The 19,103-nt window shown below is 38.3% G+C and overlaps 1 protein-coding gene across 1 annotated transcript; it reads right to left on the bottom strand.

Annotated features, from left to right (window-relative positions):
* Positions 1–1,105: 1,105 nt before the first annotated feature.
* Positions 1,106–17,123, bottom strand: LOC149813411 (ABC transporter G family member 3-like). The gene is made up of 12 exons (XM_089990853.1): positions 17,008–17,123; positions 15,798–16,427; positions 15,641–15,720; positions 14,179–14,465; positions 13,864–14,035; positions 13,480–13,593; positions 13,245–13,373; positions 11,568–11,759; positions 3,505–3,591; positions 1,670–1,942; positions 1,486–1,593; positions 1,106–1,371 (listed from the first exon to the last, which is right to left on the bottom strand). Exons 2-12 carry the CDS (start codon positions 16,258–16,260, stop codon positions 1,123–1,125), a joined length of 2,154 nt encoding a protein of 717 aa, XP_089846979.1. The 5' UTR covers positions 16,261–16,427; positions 17,008–17,123; the 3' UTR covers positions 1,106–1,122.
* Between the last annotated feature and the right edge of the window lie 1,980 nt (positions 17,124–19,103).

Below are 19,103 nucleotides of genomic sequence, written 5' to 3'. Positions count from 1 at the left end.
TAGACTCAGTTTCGGGTGCAAAACTCAATACCGAGTCTAGATCCAACTTTGGTTACTAAATCCAACTAAACTAAGCGGATTCAGATTAGATCGGATATCCGACCCAAATCCTAATCATTTACATCCCTAGTGGTGCGTTCTGTGGCCAAACTTTATTTCACATGCATGTACGTGCATGTGTGCGCGCGCGTCCTCTTTTTCTTTTTTATGCTAAGCCAAGGAAAGCTCGCCGATTGGAATTGGTATGCATCTAGCCGCTCCTAATATAGAGCTCCACTGATTAAACACTTGAGGTCCACAATGCCCCCAGCAGTACTCTAAAAGACATTATAAAAGCTTTTTTTATGGCATAGGAAAACCCTCACCAAGAACCTGGTCACTTAATAGGCCCCCCTCCCTGCAAGGTAAAACTTCGGGTCCGGGTTGAGGATACGACCACCCAGTCTTACGTGCCCCAACCATGAAAAAGCAATGGCAGTCCCCATTTGCCAGAGAGATTTGATTCTGGGCTTTCACAATGACACCGGACCCTACTGACCACATGAGTAACCACCATGGTGGTATAAAAGCCTATCATTTTACAGGATATGGACCGCATCAGGTTTATGTAATCATTATAGGACCCGAGTATGGCTCTTCTTATGGTAGACTCAGTCAGATACAATTCAAAGTACAGCCAAATCTGGATCCAGACCCACCTGGGTCGGGTGAAGGCCCCAACCATTGATACCCAATTATAAACATATGGAACCATTGATACCCAATTATAAACATATGGATCCTCGGGGATATGCAATTTGTCTCCATAGACACCAACCGAACAGTATAGTGACTGACGCCTTCATCTTTAGAATCTTAATGAAGTAAAAGGTACCTATGTCATTAGATACAGATTCCTCCGTTGTACATAAAACACGTACCCACGATTTCTGGATCTGACAAAGATGGTGCTGGCTCATCCAGCACAAATTTTTTGCATAAATGATGCAGAAAAGTACATCCAGACACTAAGCCAAGAGCAGGGATGCATACACAAAAGCTAATATAGAAAAGGAAAGAAAAAAAACAAGCAATCAATCAACCAAACAGGGAAAAAAAGAAAAGAGTATGAAAAGGAGGCATTCATCTTGCTTTTTTTATTCCTCTGTATGGCATATAAAATTTACAGGCTTCCCTTACATGCAAGCGAAGTAAAATGAACAAAGCAATACGATAAGCAAGCGCCATTAAAAATAAGACAAGCAAGTTTTTCCATTTTGCATTAAAGGAAGAAGAAATGTTGTACGAGCCACGAAGAGCCTGCACACCAGGAATGCTTCTTACCTGCCCTACAGCAAAAGATGTTCCACCATATTCATTTTCTAAAAGTCCCTGCACCATGAAGAAATAAAACTGAAAAACAAGCAGATACACACAAAAACATGGGGTTCTTCCACTGTCAAAAGCAATCAAGAAAACACAAAGGAAAAGGAAATTTGTGTTTACCTGGATAGAGTATGTGTGAAATGCAACATAAGATAATGGATACTTCCATACTGGATCTGGCAATTCATCCCTGAGTCTAAAATAACCAGCAACAAGCATCATGACCACCTACAAGCAAATGGACTTGTCAGGTTTGAATTACACTTGGAATAATACAGAAAGCTAAGAGTGTGGGGGAACGAACTTGTGCAGATAACAGAGTTAAGATGGCCTTTAATGGTTCCAGCCAAATATATGCAACAAGCATCATGAGGCCTTCGTTAACTAGGAGGGCCATGAAGAAATTTAACACAAAGTACATGAACAGGCTGAAGTCGTTCCTCATTCCAACCAGGAAATAGAAGATCAAACTTGAGGACACTGAAATCAGGAACAAGAAGGGAATGCTGGATAGCAGGTTTCCGAGCACGAAAGCCAGTGTTCCTGAATGCTGGCAAGATTGCTCATAGCTGTGTATCTGCATGAAAAAATTTATGATATAGGTAGCCAGTTATCTGCTATATGAAAGACTAATAGAATGAGATGTAATAACATAATGCTTTGCTTGTTGACATAAAACATAATGACGAATACAATGGTCTGGCATGCACTATTGGATGCTATTAGCAAACCTCCAAAGAAATTACATCTTTCTACGATCAATCTGCAAAACTCAAACTTGCTGTTATTTATGTGTGTATGTTGGAGCTTAATGGACCAATCTTACATTTATTTGGTACGGCTCCATATAGTCAACTATATCACAGGGACACTTGTTCAGCATGTGTTTTATTGACATTGACACGATATACCAGACACGGTGCAGCACTTCATAGACACAATCAAACTTGTGTCAGACAGTCAACAACGTACTCTACTTTTTTTTTTTGGGGGGGGGGGGGGGGGGGGGGCTTGATTGCTTATTTTGTCTCATTTGTATGCCTTTCATTTTAAATTGTCATTATTTACATTACAGTTCAGTTTTCAACTTGGAGTAACCATAATTATTGAGAATTATTCTTCAATAATTTGCACTTAAGTTTATATATATAGGGTTTATATTTGGTACAATCGTTTGTACCTACAATCTGGTTTGAATCTCACCATGCGAGTTGTTTTGACACAATCTAACCTTATAGATGTGTTCAGCATGCTCGATTGAGCAGGAAAAGACTCCAGTCAGGAAAATTTGATGTTTTCATAGCAGTTGACTTTTGGATTGCCGGAAAAAACCTGTATACATGTCGGATTGTGGCGATCCAAAAGCCGGATCCCACTAAACAAAACATGTAGATCACATCTATGGTGTTAGATGTGAGAAAAAACACCAAACAAAGGGCTTCCGCCCCATTTGCTAGGTTCTTTTGCACATACAAACTGTAGCAAATGTTAACCCTATATATATATATAGAGAGAGAGAGAGTAGGTGTTTAATGATACATGCTTAATGGGTTTCTCTGCTCTTCTGGTGTTTTTTTCGCAGTTCCAACCCCATAAATGTGTTGGGCATGGTCGATTTACGAGGAATCCACACCTGGATCATGTATTTTCGATTAAAAAATGATATTTGGAGCCTCCAAAATTTACAAAGATTTTGGACAGTTGATTTTTCAAACCTTATAAAAACCCACCCATGTGTCCAAATCGAACATTTCAAGAGCTGATCCCCATAAAATAAAGTACATAGATCACATCTGTACGGTCAGAATTTAAAAATGAAAAACACTGAAAACCCCATGAAGCACATATCATTAAGCACCTACACTCTAATATATATATATATATATATATATATATATCATCCCCATTTGGAAAAATAATGATTCGCTTTATCTTTCGAAGGTGAAATCTAGCAATCAATATTTTCAGTGATAGGATTTTCTGACACCTTTCTCTCATCAAAAATGTATCATGCATGTTGTCCCTTGCAGATCTGATCTTATCTTTAGATTCTCATGGGATTAAATGTCTGACGGTTTTTAGCTGGACTATTATTGGATGGAGACTTGTATGCCTTAGAAGGAGAGCAACATTTTATACCTCAACTTCTTTTATTTGTGCTGGTAATCCGGCAATGCTGACAAGCGATGCGAACGATACAAAAACAAACACTGCTGCAACTCTAACCTGCAAAAGGACAAACAACATGAGGAATTTCTTCTTATACAAAAGCCAGTAGAATAAGGCATTGATTACATAAATGGCACTCTAAATATGCATCACATCTAGGCCAGGGCACTGGGTTGGGCTGTCCATTTGCACCTGTGGCCCTATCCAATTTGGCCTGGGCCAGGGCCTAGTTTATGGGACCTAGCCCGCCCAGTACCAGGCCCATAGATTGGCCATGAGCTGGTCAGGTCAGAATTACATCTGGGGCAGGCCCACCTGGCCAGGCGGCTGCCTGTGGGCAGGCCTGTCTGGGATGGGCCTGGGCTAGAGATTTTAAGCCGTGGTCTGGAGCAGACTGCGGCCCATTGCCCACCCTAATCCCATCAATGAATGAAAACCAAATAAAATAAGCTGAAACACACCCTATCCTAAAGAATAATGATAGGTTAAAATACATATCCTATACTAAGAATAATGGTGTAAAAAATTTGTGAACATAAGAACCCAAATGAGAAACATGTCACATGGTAAATTGTCCAGATAATTTTCATTCCAAAGCTGTTCATGATAGACATCTAGTATGCACTGTCAGCCCAGAGGTGAAGCTATAATATGTTTATTCACTTGATATCATTGTAATCAATAATATTGTTAAGAGTAGACCTAATGTAGGCTTGAAGCAGGAGCTTTAACTAGGCCCAACAGCTATGTCACATAGACTCAGCTAAGCACCACTTGCACCCTCGTCAACACGACGTGGGTGCAGTTGTGGCACCCGTTGCGGTGGGCAGGGGTCAGCCCCTCCTCCATAACTCCATTTCACCTTTAAGTTTGTACCACTCTCCTCTTGCGTCCCTTATAGCGAGCCCCGCCTTCAAGTACTTACCTCTCTCTCTCTCTTGTTTGCTTCTCTTTTTCCACCCCCTCCTCCTCTTCTTCCTCCTCTGTTGCTTACACATAAAGGCTCTCTCTCCTCTTTTTACCTTTTTCCCTTTTTCTCTATCATTTTTCTTATTTTGTTATAGTTTTACAACACCTGGTGTGTGGTCAGACTCAGGCCTGATTCAAACTTGGGTCAAAGCAAACCAGATCTGAATTGAAACTGGACCTATTCTGACCCAAGTCAGACTCAGTCTTGTGTCAAAGCAGACCTAGGTCTGAATTTGACCTGGGTCTGTTGGGTTTGCTTTAACTCAGTCAGATTCAGACCTAGGTCAAAGTAAACCCAGGTTTGAATCATTATGGATATCAGGTCTGTCTGAGATTACATACATATAGTGTAAATATTGGCTACTAATGAAGGTACGGAACTACTGAGTAGAAATCACTTTTTCCTTCAAAAAATTCTGATTTTTTGTAAATCAAATGTTACGATTGTGATCTACATGGTTTGCTTAGTAGGAAACTTGTTTTGAATCATGTGATTATGACAAGTAATTAGGTTTTTAAAGGGGTCCAAAAATCAATGGCCCACAATGTGTCAAAAATTCATAACTCAAAAGATCACATTTTTACATCAGAAAAACACGATCCAAAGCTTGATCCTTAGCAAACAAACCATGTTGAACACATCTATGTGGTTAAATTGAGTCGATACAACTTGCACCTATGATTTTTAGCTCATTAGTTTTGTACCTTCATTAGTAGCCTATATATATACCCTCTGGTGACCCCGCACCCAAGTTTTTTTAAAGTGCCACATCGCCGCACTTTTTTGCTAGAGACTGGGCGCTAAAAGACTGCAATATGGAATGGGACTTCTGGTTGAGCCCGAAAATACAGAGGTGTGAGGGATTTAACAAACCGCACCCGCACCTATGTGACATAGCCCAACAGGCTTTGGCTATACAGGGCAAAGGATAGGCCAGGTTTAGCAATACCATATTGACAGAGAACCAATTCTTTAAGTTTCCTGCTTCCAAACAAATCTGATATTAGCATGTTCTATAATTCTATTGAATATGGAAAACACAACAAAACCGACATCATGATGAAAACTTATGACAGAAATTTGTCTGATGTAGATAAATTTGAAAAATAAGTCACTTAGGAATCTCATGGACTGGAAAGATACATCATAATGATCATCTTTAGAAGTTTCTCTAGAGGGAGATACGCAGGGAGATCAAAATATTGTATGGGATCTTGCAATCTTTAAAAAAAATTGGTAGTAGAACAAATTATAAAAAATAAAACTAATCATGTTTTTTGGATGACATTTACTATAACCATGCCATATCAATCCTTGATAATATTGTGAAATATCATAAAGAAATAGAATTCTGCAATATTTTAAGAATAATTATATGTTCATGATATGTTATTTTTAAAAATCTTGAAGGAAAGGTTGCAATATTGTTCAAAGTATTGGAGTCTTGGAGATACTTGTGAAAGAGATAGAAAGCACTGAATTGGAAACAAATCTATGGATAAGCAATATTTTTCTCACGTGCAATGAAAAAAAATGATTGCTTGACAGATGAAACATGTAGCCCATAATTGATTTTGTTGATTTTTTATCAAAAAAGGGACCATTCTTTGCATGCAAAAAAATACTTCCCTCAAAATCACTTGTAAAATTATGAAAAAGGTGATTACCAGCTTTGTGTATCTAGTGTTAAAATATGAAATCTCATATCTCATAGGCAGCTCATGTATTTCCTTGTAATATTTTTCCTTTTTTTCTAATTAGTTTTTAGTTTGATTAGTTCTAGTTTAAACCCAACTAGAACTAACTTCAATCCTCTTTTTTGGACCCATATAGGCTTCACCTTTTTTACTAGTCAAAAAGGTCTTTTTGACCAAGTCAAAAAGGTGTTGCCCCAAAGGGAGCCGTTGGACTCCCAACTGCTCTAATAGAGCAGTTGGGAGTCCAATGACTCCCTTGAGGCTCCTCTCCTCTTCCCTATATATATTCCCACTATTCCCCCTTGTATACTCACTTCTTCTTGTATGGGATTTTATCCCTATTCATTAGAGTCATTTATTTTATGTTTTTATACCCTTTTCGGGTAGTTTATATTTGAGAGTTCTCTTTGTGAACCTTAATGATTCTTATGGTGAATTTGTGAGAGCTTGTTGAGAGATATCTTTGTGGTGTTTTTTCACTTTTTTACATGGTATCAAAGCCGGGTTGGTGGGCGTGCATTGGGAAGCGTGTCACTTAAGGTTTTTCGAGAAAGTGAGATCTCTTTGAAGAATTGATTGTGTGTGGCCGTGAAAAGCTTGGAAGGCTACCAATCAGTCCTCCTTGTGGTAAAAATATTCCCTTTTTTTTCTTCTTCCCCTCTCTTTCTCAAAATTGTAAAATGGATGACAATGATAATGTCAACATTAAGCCCATAAAACTCAACGATTCAAATTATGTTACGTGGGCTTCTATCATGAAGCATCTCATTTGGGAAAAAGGTCTATGGGGCTTAGTTGATGAAACCGATGAGGAACCTCAACTAACTCTCATTAAAGAAAGAGGAAAAGAAGTACCTATTTCGGAGATGGAAAAAATCAAGGCTATTTTCACGTATGAGAAAAATTGGAAAGAATGGAGAATGGGTCACGCCAAGATCATGTCTTGGCTTATCTCTAGTGTGGATATAAAAAAGTGTTCAAGTCTCGCAAAACTTGAGCACGCCAATGATGCATGGGAATATCTTAAGAGAATGTATTCTCCTAAAGATATTGCTCACATTTGTAATTTGCAAGAAAAGGTTTGGAATATGGTTCAAAGAGGGAAGAGTATTAGGGAATACTATAATAGCTTATCCGAGCTATGGGAAGAGTTGGCCCTTCTTGAACCAAAGTGGCATTGCCTACAAGATATTGAGCTTCGCCAAAATCAAGTAAATGTGGAGCATTTCTTTCAATTTATCAATGGGTTGAGACCCGAATTTGAAACTACCAAGTCCGCTCTTTTACATCGGGGAAAGATTCCCTCTATTGAAGATACAATTGAAGAGCTAAGTATGGAAGGGAATAGACTCAAGAAACAAGTCGCCAAGAGTAATTATGATACAGTTCTAGCTGTATCAAGACCAGGCAATCACATTCGCACATACAAACCACCACATATTGGAAAGACGAATAATGAAAGGCAAGAAGGCGATTTTGAAAGAAGAAAGATTATTTGTTATTACTGTCATGAACCGGGACACGTTAAAACTTACTGTCCAAAGTTGAAGAAAACTTATGAGAAGAAGGTAACTGTTGTGGAATCAACGAAAGAATCCAATGAGGTACCCATTGGAAACATGTCCCTGACTCAGCTGGTGGAGGCCCTACAACCTCTTCTTAAAGGAACTTCTTCCTCTGCTGGAGTTGTTGTTTCTTCTGTTGGCATCTCTGATACAGGTAAACCCCAATGGCTTCTTGACTCTGGTGCTTCCTTTCACATGACACCAAATTTATAAATTACTGTCACATTGTTATATCTCAAGTAGATCGAATGTTTTGATTGTGGATGGATCAGCCCTTGAGATAAAAGGAATAGGAAATTTTGAAAATAACTCTCAAAACTCAAAAGGCTTTTGTGTTCCAAAAAATAGATATATCCCTAAGCTTAATCTAAACCTCTTATCTGTCTCTCAATTAACTGATCATGGGTGTAATGTTTCCTTCTCTTCTCATGATTGTCCAGTACAGGATCACCAGTCAGGGAAGCTGATTGAGGCAGGCTATAGAGAAGGAGGATTGTATTACATGGACTTTTTGGAATTACACAAGAAAACATTATGCTGCAATGTTCAAAAATTGGGTTTGGATCTTTTACACCAAAGATTTGGACATCCATGTATATCCAAGCTTCAGTATTTTCCAAACATGAAAAAAAAAATTAATTTTGAAACTTTCACTTGTGAAAAATGTATTATTGGAAAAATGAAACGTCTACCATTTCAAGAGAGAACTTTTGTTTCTACTCGACCAATCGAATTAATACATTCTGATGTTTGGGGTCCTGCACCGGTTATATCAAAAGGTGGCTTTCTATATTATGTAATTTTTGCATATGACTTTACACGATATACCTGGATTTACTTTCTCAAACACAAGTTTGAAGTGTTCTCATTTTTCCAAATATTTCATAATATGGTCAAAAATCAATTTAAAAATGATATTTCTATGTTTCGCACTGATTCAGTGAGAGAATTTTTGTCTACTGAATTTAAAGAATATTTGAACTCATATGGAATTTCACACCAAAAATCATGTCTCTATACCCCGCAACAAAATGAGTTAGCTGAGAGAAAACACAGACATATTATAGAGACAACTAGAACATTATTCATCACACATCAAGTCCCTAAGATTTTTTTGACCGAAGCCATTTTGACTGCGGTTTATCTTATTAACAGAATGCCCTCATCATCGATTAACAATATTTCTCTCATTGAAAAACTTTTCAAATAAGCTCCTAATTATTCTAGATTGAGGGTATTTGGGTGCAAATACTTTGTTTTTACATATAAGAATGATAAATTCTCTCCCCGAGTTGTCTCCTGTGCTTTTTTAGGATATGCAAGTCATAAAAAAGGATACAGGTGTTTTGATCCTAAAAATAATAAGTTATATGTCTCAAGAAATGTATCCTTTCTAGAAAACTGGAAGTTTTTTGAAAACAAAAACTCTACTGAAATAGATGAATATTCCTTCTTCTTGGATCTAGTCCCAAGAGATAGTGAAAGAGAAATTGATCTGGATGATCAGACCGATGTGACCGGTTCTGATCCTATTAGCAACAGTAAGGATTGCATTCAATACTCTAGACGAGGAAACCTAGAAAGACAGTGCGCTCTGGATAAATACACAAGCGAACAAGAATCTGGGACTTCATCTAGAAAATCCACTAGGATTTCGAGGGCTCCTGAAAATATTGTATCATACGAGTCCTTTTCACCAAAACATCAAGCTTTTATTGCCTTAATTCATTCTTATAAAGAACCTTCTAGTTATGAGATAGCCAAGAATAAACCTGAATGGGTCAAGGCTATGGAAGTCGAATTAGAAGCCTTAAAAAAAGCAAACACTTGGTCTATTCAAGACCATCCTCCAAACAACAAGAAACCTATTGGGTGTCGCTGGGTGTACAAGGTAAAAACTAAGAGTGATGGCAATATTGAAAGATTCAAGGCCCGATTGGTGGCAAAAGGCTACTTCCAAGAGTATGAAATAGACTATGAAGAGACCTTTGCTCCAGTAGCTAGAATGACCACTGTTAGAATTTTAATAGTGCTTGCATCAATAAAAAGATGACATATTTTTTAAATGGATGTCAAAAATGGTTTTCTTAATGAAAATTTAGCTGAAGAAGTATATATGGACCCACCACTAGGAATGAATGTCCCTAAAGGGAAAATTCTCTGTCTGAACAAGGCCTTGTATGGTTTCAAACAAGCTCCAAAAGCTTGGTATGACAGGTTTAGTAAGGTTATGCTTGATTTTGGTTTTCGTTTTTGTCTTACTGACACAGCTTTGTTTGTTAAGAATTCTAATGTAGGTATTATCATCCTTCTACTCTATGATGACGACATGATCTTCACCGAAAGTGATAAACAGAGAGTATATGACATTAAAAAAATTCTCAAAACACATTTTGAAATGAGTGATTTGAGTTTCTTAAAATACTTTCTTGGTATAGAAGTTGCATACTCACCTAAGGGATACTTGATAACTCAATCTAAGTTTGCATTGGATATTGTTGACAGGTCAGGTATTTCATATGAAAGACACATTGATACTCCTGAAATTGTGAATGTCAAGATGAAGATTGATGATGAAGAACTACTCAAGAATCCAACTTCATATAGACAACTTGTCGGGGCTCTATTGTACCTATCTATCACAAGACCTGACATTGCACATGTTGTTCATACAGCCAGTCAATTTCAGCATGCCTCAACTTTTGTTCATATGGACGCAGTCTTACGCATTATTAGATACATTAAAAATTTCATTTCTCAATGTTTATTTTTATCTGCTTCTTCTAATTTAGAATTGTTTGCTTATACTGATGCAGATTGGGGTGGTGATCCAAATGACCGCCACTCAACTACAGGTTTTTGTGTCTTCTTAAGAAAATCCTTGGTGTCATGGCGATGCAAGAAGCAACAAAAGGTCTCCCTCTCATCAACAGAAGTTGAATATAGGGCAATGGCCACAACCACTATGGAATTAATCTGGCTTTGACGTCTCCCTTCTGATATGGGAGTTGAAAGTTCAAAAGCTTCAAATCTGTGTTGTGACAACAAGAGTTCTATCTACATTACAAGCAATCGGACATTCCACGAACGCACCAAGCATATAGAAATGAACTGTCATTATGTTCGAGACAAATTCTTGCGCGGCACCATCAATTTTTCCTATGTTGCTTCAGAATATCAGTTGACTGATTTCTTCACCAAGCCTCTCGTTGCTCCTAAATTTCACTTTCTCTTAGGCAAACTTTCGGTTATCCAACCATAAGTTTGAGGGGGAGTGTTAAAATATGAAATCTCATATCTCATATGTAATCTCATAGGCAGCTCATGTATTTCCTTGTAATATTTTTTCTTTTTTTTTAGTTAGTTTTTAGTTTGATTAGTTCTAGTTTAAACCCAACTAGAACTAACGTAAATCCTCTTTTTTGGACCCATATAGGCTTCACCTTTTTGACTAGTCAAAAAGGTCTTTTTGACCAAGTCAAAAAGGTGTTGCCCCAAAGGGAGTCGTTGGACTCCCAACGGCTCTACAATGACTCCCTTGAGGCTCCTCTCCTCTTCCCTATATATATTCCCACTATTTCCCCCTTGCATACTCACTTCTTGTATGGGATTTTATCCCTATTCATTAAAGTCATTTATTTTATGTTTTTATACTCTTTTCGGGTAGTTTATATTTGAGAGTTCTCTTTGTGAACCTTAGTGGTTCTTATGGTGCATTTGTGAGAGCTTGTTGAGAGATATCTTTGTGGTGTTTTTCACTTTCTTACATCTAGAACTTGAAACTCATTCAATGGAACTTACCATAACTGATGAAAGGGAATGGCCAAGTCTGGAAAATATTGTACCAACACAAAGCACGAACAACAAGCAAAGAAGCAGTCGAAGCCAAAAATAACTCCATTCCCTTGACATTACTAACAATGACCTCCAGGTAAGAACAGCAATCTGTGTGAAAGAACTAGCTCTACCATTGCTTTTCAGCGGTGGACCCTCCTGAACCATGTCATTTCAGAATCAATGTGAGTTTGAGGCCTGAGCAATTTATAAAGAAGACAAATTGTTCCAACAAGATCTGTCAAAACAAATTTAAGGACTCAAAATATTTCCAATGGAAAGAAGAGAATTACAGACAGAGTTGCAGTATACCAGTCTATTCCTCCATAGACTGAAATTTATGAGAATACAAAAATTGTCATGATAATCACAAAAATTATAATGGATAGATGAAAAGAAATTTCCAAACAAACGACCATGTTGCTGAGACAAATTAACATATACATTCCATCATCAAAAGAGAAGAGAATGCATAAACCAACAACACTTCCAAAATGTTCTTTCAAGAGCCAGATACATATGCATCATCACTTGTTCTGTAGTATCCACAGGGGGCAAGAATTTAGGCACTTACCACATACAAGTATCATACACGGTATGTTAATAGGTATATTTGCCACAGGTGTGCAAAGTCATAGACTGTAGGCATAGGTATAACCAAAGCAAGGTAACCATCCTTTTATACAACACAATTTTCGAGTTTTTCCATTTTCTATAGCAAAAACAAATATTTTAAGTATAACAGAAAAAACAAAATAAATAACTTATGATTAACAGTGAGATGCATAATAATATCTGATATTCATAATAAAATTTAAAACTCTAAAACTGCATCTGATGGCATCAAATGTCAAGGATTCAAAAATCACAATCATGACTGACAATCCGTGATCAAGTAACAATTGAATTTAATATTTAAGAATCAACAAGCATTTTTTTTCTCAGGGAGAAACCCACCAATCTTTTCGGCAGCCAAGGTGCAACGCTGACCATGCCCTCTTCCAGCACCGTCAGCGTAAAAGGGATACAGAATGGGAGTCAAAAACTATGCCACATGGATACTGCTGAGGATACGGGGAGATGGACATTTTTATGAAGTTCTCAAGATGACTTGTATATAAAGGGATACAGATCGGGAATCAAAATGGAGTAACCATGTGACATAGTTTAAAAATAAAGTGTACCCAAACTTATGCTCTTGTAACTATTATAGAATTTCTCACGACATCTTAATAGGCTTTTAAGGGTCTAAAATAAAAAAACTTGAGGTATTTATCACTAGCAATAGAAAAGAGAACATTGTTCTTAAGACTATTACCCTGGTGTTAGTCTGGGTCCTGGGTTGAATTTGGGCAATCCGATGGTGGTGTAGTCAACTAGCGTTGGCCTAAGTGACACCTAGTCTTGCATTTAAATCCAACTGGTGGTTTAGTCAACTAGACTTGGCCTAGTAACACCTTGTCTAGTATTTAAGAACATACACATCAACTGAAATGAAGCACTAATCAAATATTGAATTAGCATATTCAACAGAATCAACAGATAAATAGCTTTATTTCATTACTAATTGCTGACAAGTCTCGAATGAAAAAGATGAAGTGCAAGAAACTCGTAAGTGGAATGTATCAAAGATGCTGCTCAGACCTTTTCAGTTAACTTTAAAATCATAGATTCAACTGCAGCAGCATCACTTGATGTTTTATAAGTAGCTTCAAGAGTACGGATTGCAACAGCTGTGTCCATATTAACTGATGAAAAATCTCCATGATCATCCTGTCAAATTGACACCATCCAATCAAGTCCATATCAAGCACATAGGAATCACTGAAGAGAAAAAAACTTTATGCAATATCAGGAAATTCAGCTGACCAATAATTACCTGCCAATTTTTGCACATGGCTATAATCCTGTCAAAATCGGTGTTGATAGCACGTAAAAAATGATCAGATGGACTTTGCATAATGGGACAAGGAAATCCAGCATTCGAAAAATGCTGCACTTTAACCAAGAATTTATAGTCATTTCCCACATATAACAAAATATAAACACAAAAAACATTTTATCAGGACCTACTGTCATAGAAGAAAAGCACGTCATAAAACAAGCATGAAGCAGACAAAAGTTCATAAGTTTCCAATAAAAAAAGTCTCATTTCACAAAAATTAAAACTAACAAAAGTAAATGGATCCAATAATGGAAATAAGTTCAAGAACAAGGTACTCATAGAAAAAGCTGAAAACCAATGGTTTCAGCTGATACCAACCTGCAAGCATGCCAATGTTTCACCAAAAAATAATGTATTTCCATTTGAAAGCAGACAAATTCTGTCAAATAAGCCAAACACTTCAGTACTGCTTTGGTACATGCTGAACAAAACTGTACACCCCGTGCTTGAAAGTTTCTTTAAGGTTACCATCATAAGCAGTGCAGATACACTGAAAAAGGACAAAAGAAAAAAAAAATCAATATGAACCAACTAAAAGAATAGGAACTGGATAAAGCAGTTTGCATATAAATTAATATGTAGAAAAACAATGCCTAATGACAACAGGAAATTTAAGATATGCAGTCTATGAACCTGTCAAGATGATAAAGTGGCTCATCTATAAATAGTATGTGTGGCCTCATCACAAGTTCCCTAGCAATGCTGACTCGTCTTCTCTCACCCTTTGCTAGTCTCTTCATATAACAATGACCACCGATGAGCTTGTCAGCATAATCTCCCAATGACATCGCTGAGATGGCTTCCTCCACAAGACTCTTCTTTTGAGAGAAAAAAGCTGGAAGCTGTAGCAATGCAGAGTAATACAGCATTTCTCGGACAGTTAGGGAACTTATCAAGGCATCTTCTCTCTCAACATAACCCTGCAAAAAAAATGCAGAAATAGTGTTTAATGGGGTCAACTTTTTAAATAACTTGCAAGTTGAAATGTAATGCATTAGGACTATAATTCCTCTATACAAGCTCCACATCAATAGATCATCAATACCATGGATTGTCTATTAACCATGTTATAATCAAACAAAGACATAAGAGGGCAGTGTGAGAACCATCTAGCACTGACAAGTGCCAAGAGAAAACTTGGTGTATTCTTCTCCCGTGATTTTGGATGGACATATGAAGAGAGTTAGGCAAGGCAATCATCCATTGAATGACTGAATGTCCTCATCAAGTGCCCCGACTTAAATCTAGCTTAACCTTACCCCAGTTAGTTCCAGTCCATTTCAGATCTGAATTCCACACCCATTGAATGTGCCCATGAAGTGTCCTGGTGTGTGCAAGTGTTGTGTCATGTCAACATGCGATACACATGCTGAGTGAAGTGCCTGTGTGACATATGAGTGTAGACTTTACAATCATTGTTGCTCAATGACAATGGCAACTGTTTGAGAAGGATCATTCAGCACTTAAGAAATGACTCCTTTATAGGAAAAAGAGCTCAAGAAAATATTTATCAAGCATGAGTGCTTGTGCCCCAAGGGGGATTGGCATAGTGGGGTGGGGCCTTGGCTGCTAGACGGGCAGTCAAGGTTCGATTCTCATGGGTGTTGCCCCTCTGCTTAAGCCAATGCATAGCATAGGCCCCGGGGACAGGGGTCCTAGCCTCGAAGTTTTACGCTGCTGGTGATGACCGTAGGTATGGCAAGCTGAACCAGTGCGACCAGGTCTTCCTGCCAGGTGCGGTTTCTTCGGGTTATAAATTCAAAAAAAGCATGAGTGCTTGTGTTTTGTAGCCAAGCATGTTATTTCTCTGACATACAACCATCAAAGCTTTGGGTTCTTTTTTTCTGGCATCTGCCAATAGAATGTTATTGCTTTATTAAAGAGGATGAATTTGAACATATCAACAGAAAATCTACCGCAGCCCCGATACAAACAACAATTACAAGTAGGCAAGCAACATTTCTCAAGCATTTAAACTAGGAAGAATATTTACTTTAATCACCTAGAGTTGGATGAAAGCCAATTCAATAAGGAGTTAAGGACCAATCTAATGCCAAAAATGACAATGAAATAGACTGCATTGATGGAAACTTACATAAGTCCCATACTGCAAGCTTGTTTTGAGCCCATTCACCAGCACTTCCCCGTAGACTGTGGCTGATCTTGGTAATCTCCCTGGAGCATAGAAAAGAAATAGTTGCTAAAGTTCAATAACAAAGTCGAGCACGTACCAATTTGACATGAAATCAAACCTGCAATTGCCCTCAAAAGAGTTGATTTCCCAGATTTTGCAGGGCCCATGATAACTGTAAGTGTTCCCGGCAGCGCATATCCGCTGGAACTCTTTACAACTTGATCGGAGTATTTCCTCTTTCCCTTGTCGGTCACAGTGAGGTCCCTCCACACAAGGTAAGCCCCTGCAATCTTCCTCGAGACAACCACACTATCCTGCAATGGAGGAGACTGTATCGACCCGCTATTGAGCTTAGAGAGGGTCGGAGACGCCGTGACTGCATTGATCGAATCAGTAGTCTCATCCGGCTGATAGATTTCAGCATCTTCCCACTCGGGCGAATCTTCGAAAGAAATCGGTTGCCGGAAAGAGGCAGGCTTGCGCACGTAGATGAAGGAGGTGGAGGGCACTCTACTAGGAGGACTGCTAGCTGATGAAGATGATGACCTGTAATGATCTGAAGAAGAATGTATTTCCTCCATCTCCTCGCCCCTCTTTTTCTTCTTTACAAAAGCTCACCACCATTCACAAGCATCATCTTTCCACAATATCTCAGCACCCAACTAGAAATTTGTACTAAAAAAACGCTTAGCGGAGCTCTCATTGTATATTCCCATCACTAGAAAATTATTCAAAGTCCAGCAATGCCCTAAAACATCCATATCAATCAAGTGAGCCAACACCAGTAGTGAAACATAAGATCCTAGATTGCCTCCTTTTGCAAAACCCTCCACAAACCCAATGACCAAAACCCCAATTTCATTAAACCTAATCAAATCCCTGTCCTAAGCAAACTTGATCCCCAATCTTCCTCTTCTTCCAGACCAAGAGAAATAAAGTCTTTACATAAACAAAACAGGAAAAGAAAATCTTAAACTCAAGATTTAAGACAAACAAACAATATAAAAAACCCTACTCCTCTTCCATCACCCATATTCCCGGCAAAAAAAGAGGGAAAAAGAAAAACATCCACTTACAAAACCCAGCTTAATGTGGTGTGCTAACTAAACAACCCAAAACCCAACTCATATTAACATTGCCATCATTTGCATCACCTACGCAAAAAAAGTGAACCGGACACGATCCCAAAAGAGGAAGAGAATGTTACAAAGAAGGTACTTTTTAAGGCTGCAGTAAATAAATAAGTGAGAAAGCAGAAGTATGAGACCCCTACTGTGTCTCTTAGTAATAAATAAATACACGAGAGAGAGAGAGAGCAACAATGATACCTTCTCCCCCAACAAATGTGAGAGGGAAAGAGAGATTCTTCTGATTTCACACCTGTTTTCTTCTTTTCCTTTTCTTCCCGCTACTGTTTATGGTTGGTGGTCGTAATTTTTTTTTTTCCGCTTTTTGACTCCTGATCGAATTTTCTGGTTCTGTGTTCTGCGTTCTGCGATTACTGCTGCTGCTGTTCCTGACTGTGTGCTGACAGCATGGAAAGCGAAAGTTAGGCTTGAGTGTTTCTTCTTTTGGAGTTTAGACCAAGTTACCCTTTGCTGCATTGAATGTTGGGTGGGAATGGGGTTTGAAATTGGCTCAGATTGTGTATATTTGTGACCTCAAAAGTCAAAAAAACAAGTATTCACTTCACCACCGACTAACTTCTTTATTGTTGGTGGGGTCAGCTCGGTTTCTATCTTTGTGAGTGTGGCATGAAACGATCCATTCTTGGTAAAATCATATTTTTTTACCATTTTCACATTGAAATATCACAGGTTTTAATCAAAACTTGGGTCGGGCCCGAGTCTATTATGAAATTTCACAAACCATACACGGCTCCATATATATATTAATCAGACCCTTTGGGTCTGACCCAGATTGTAATCGGACCACTTTTTTTTTCACCAACCCCTAACCCTATATGGTTTGGTATGAGTAGGATCCGAGTCAAACACAACCCATTGACTCCCCTACACACCACTGGTAGCTTACCATCAAAGGCGCATATGACCTGATCCGCTATCTTAAAAAGCATCCTTGATTTCGTCTCTAATCAGCAGTTTTTTCATGAACATTGGTGCTAATTTTGGTCATGGAGCTTTGTTTTGGTTTCTAGTAAAAGGGTGTCAATGGGTCTGCTGTACCTAGACCCCACCCGGACCAAGCCCTATAGGGTCTGGGTATGGTGATAAATAAGAAGACCCATGTCCGAAAGGTCCACTTAATACATGGATCCAGGTAATGGTCTATAAAATTTTATACTAGATCCGAGTCCAACCCTTGTTCCCATTAAGACCCATAGTTTTTTAATGTAAAAATGATAAAATATTATTTTACCTGGTGTGGTCCAGGTCTGGTTCATGTAGTTTTTATAGGGTCTGGGTATGATTTCTCTTATAGTAGACCTGATTAAACTCGGGTTCGGCCCGATACCATACCCAAAAATCGAGTCTAAGTCAGGTTCTACTTGTGCCCAAACCAAATCCAACCCATTGACACCCCTAGTTGCGAGTAGAGTGGAGATCAAGCAGAACGTGCCGGGTCGGGCCGGGCCAGCTTGGCTTGGCTCGGATCGGATCGGATCGGTGCTTGTAAGGACTTGAAAGGTCCAATGCAGACCTAAGCTGCCGAAAGGATGACCCTAGTTTTGAGATGGCTAAGGACAAAAACATTTATGGCTTCAATCTGTTGATTGGTTTTGAGTCATTCTCCTCTTTGATATGGGTGTAACTGTGGGCTTGTAGCTTTGCTTTGTTGGTATGGATGTGTGCATAAGATTTGATCTGACGTTGGTGAGCTTTGGTGCTATTGAAGGTGGGCCTATGCCCCACAGTAAGATTCCTCTGGTTTTAGTTTTGCTTTGGAAGGTCTTGCTTGCTTGGGTTGTCCACTAAACCCACAAGATCTTTTGCTCTTGATCCCTACAAAGTTTCTCTCACCAGGTTCATGGAGAATGGGGGTTACCCCGTTTGGACGATCCCGATCTTGGTTGGTTCCTGATACCAAAAGACTAAAATGGTAAATTAACGGCAGCTAACTTGTGATAATGAGATTATCCTATTTTTAATGGCAAAACATTGGGTAAAATCAAATAAATAAGAAAAATTTTATAAATACCTTCCTAACTTTTGTCTTATTTACAAATACCCACCTAACCTTTGAAATATTACAAAAGGCAGCTTGAGTTTAAAAACTAATTCTCAAACACACGCTCGGGAAAACTTTAATGTTTTGACCCTTGTCAAACCTTCTCTACCCATTTAGAAATTAACATATTTACCCTTTCCATGTCCCTTTGATCATAATCCCCTTTCTTATGAAGTAAAAGAGACTTACTTCCATGGCACATTTAGCCATCAGAGACTCATCATCAAATCCAGGT

Source organism: Nuphar pumila, chromosome 16 (genome assembly GCF_984573655.1).
Source record: "Nuphar pumila chromosome 16, dmNupPumi1.hap1.1, whole genome shotgun sequence".
In the NCBI taxonomy this organism is placed as follows: domain Eukaryota; kingdom Viridiplantae; phylum Streptophyta; class Magnoliopsida; order Nymphaeales; family Nymphaeaceae; genus Nuphar; species Nuphar pumila.
The sequence above is the reverse complement of the archived record's forward strand: the minus strand, read 5'-3'. Positions and strand labels throughout refer to the sequence as shown.

Excerpts from the sequence above, each read along its gene's own strand:
- LOC149813411 (XM_089990853.1), bottom strand. The coding sequence starts at position 16,260 with ATGGAGGAAATACATTCTTCTTCAGATCATTACAGGTCATCATCTTCA. Across the intron at positions 14,036-14,178 it reads CCACTTTATCATCTTGACAG|TGTATCTGCACTGCTTATGA; the intron begins GTTCATAGACTG and ends GTCCTTTTTCAG. Across the intron at positions 1,943-3,504 it reads CACAAATAAAAGAAGTTGAG|ATACACAGCTATGAGCAATC; the intron begins GTATAAAATGTT and ends TTTTTCATGCAG.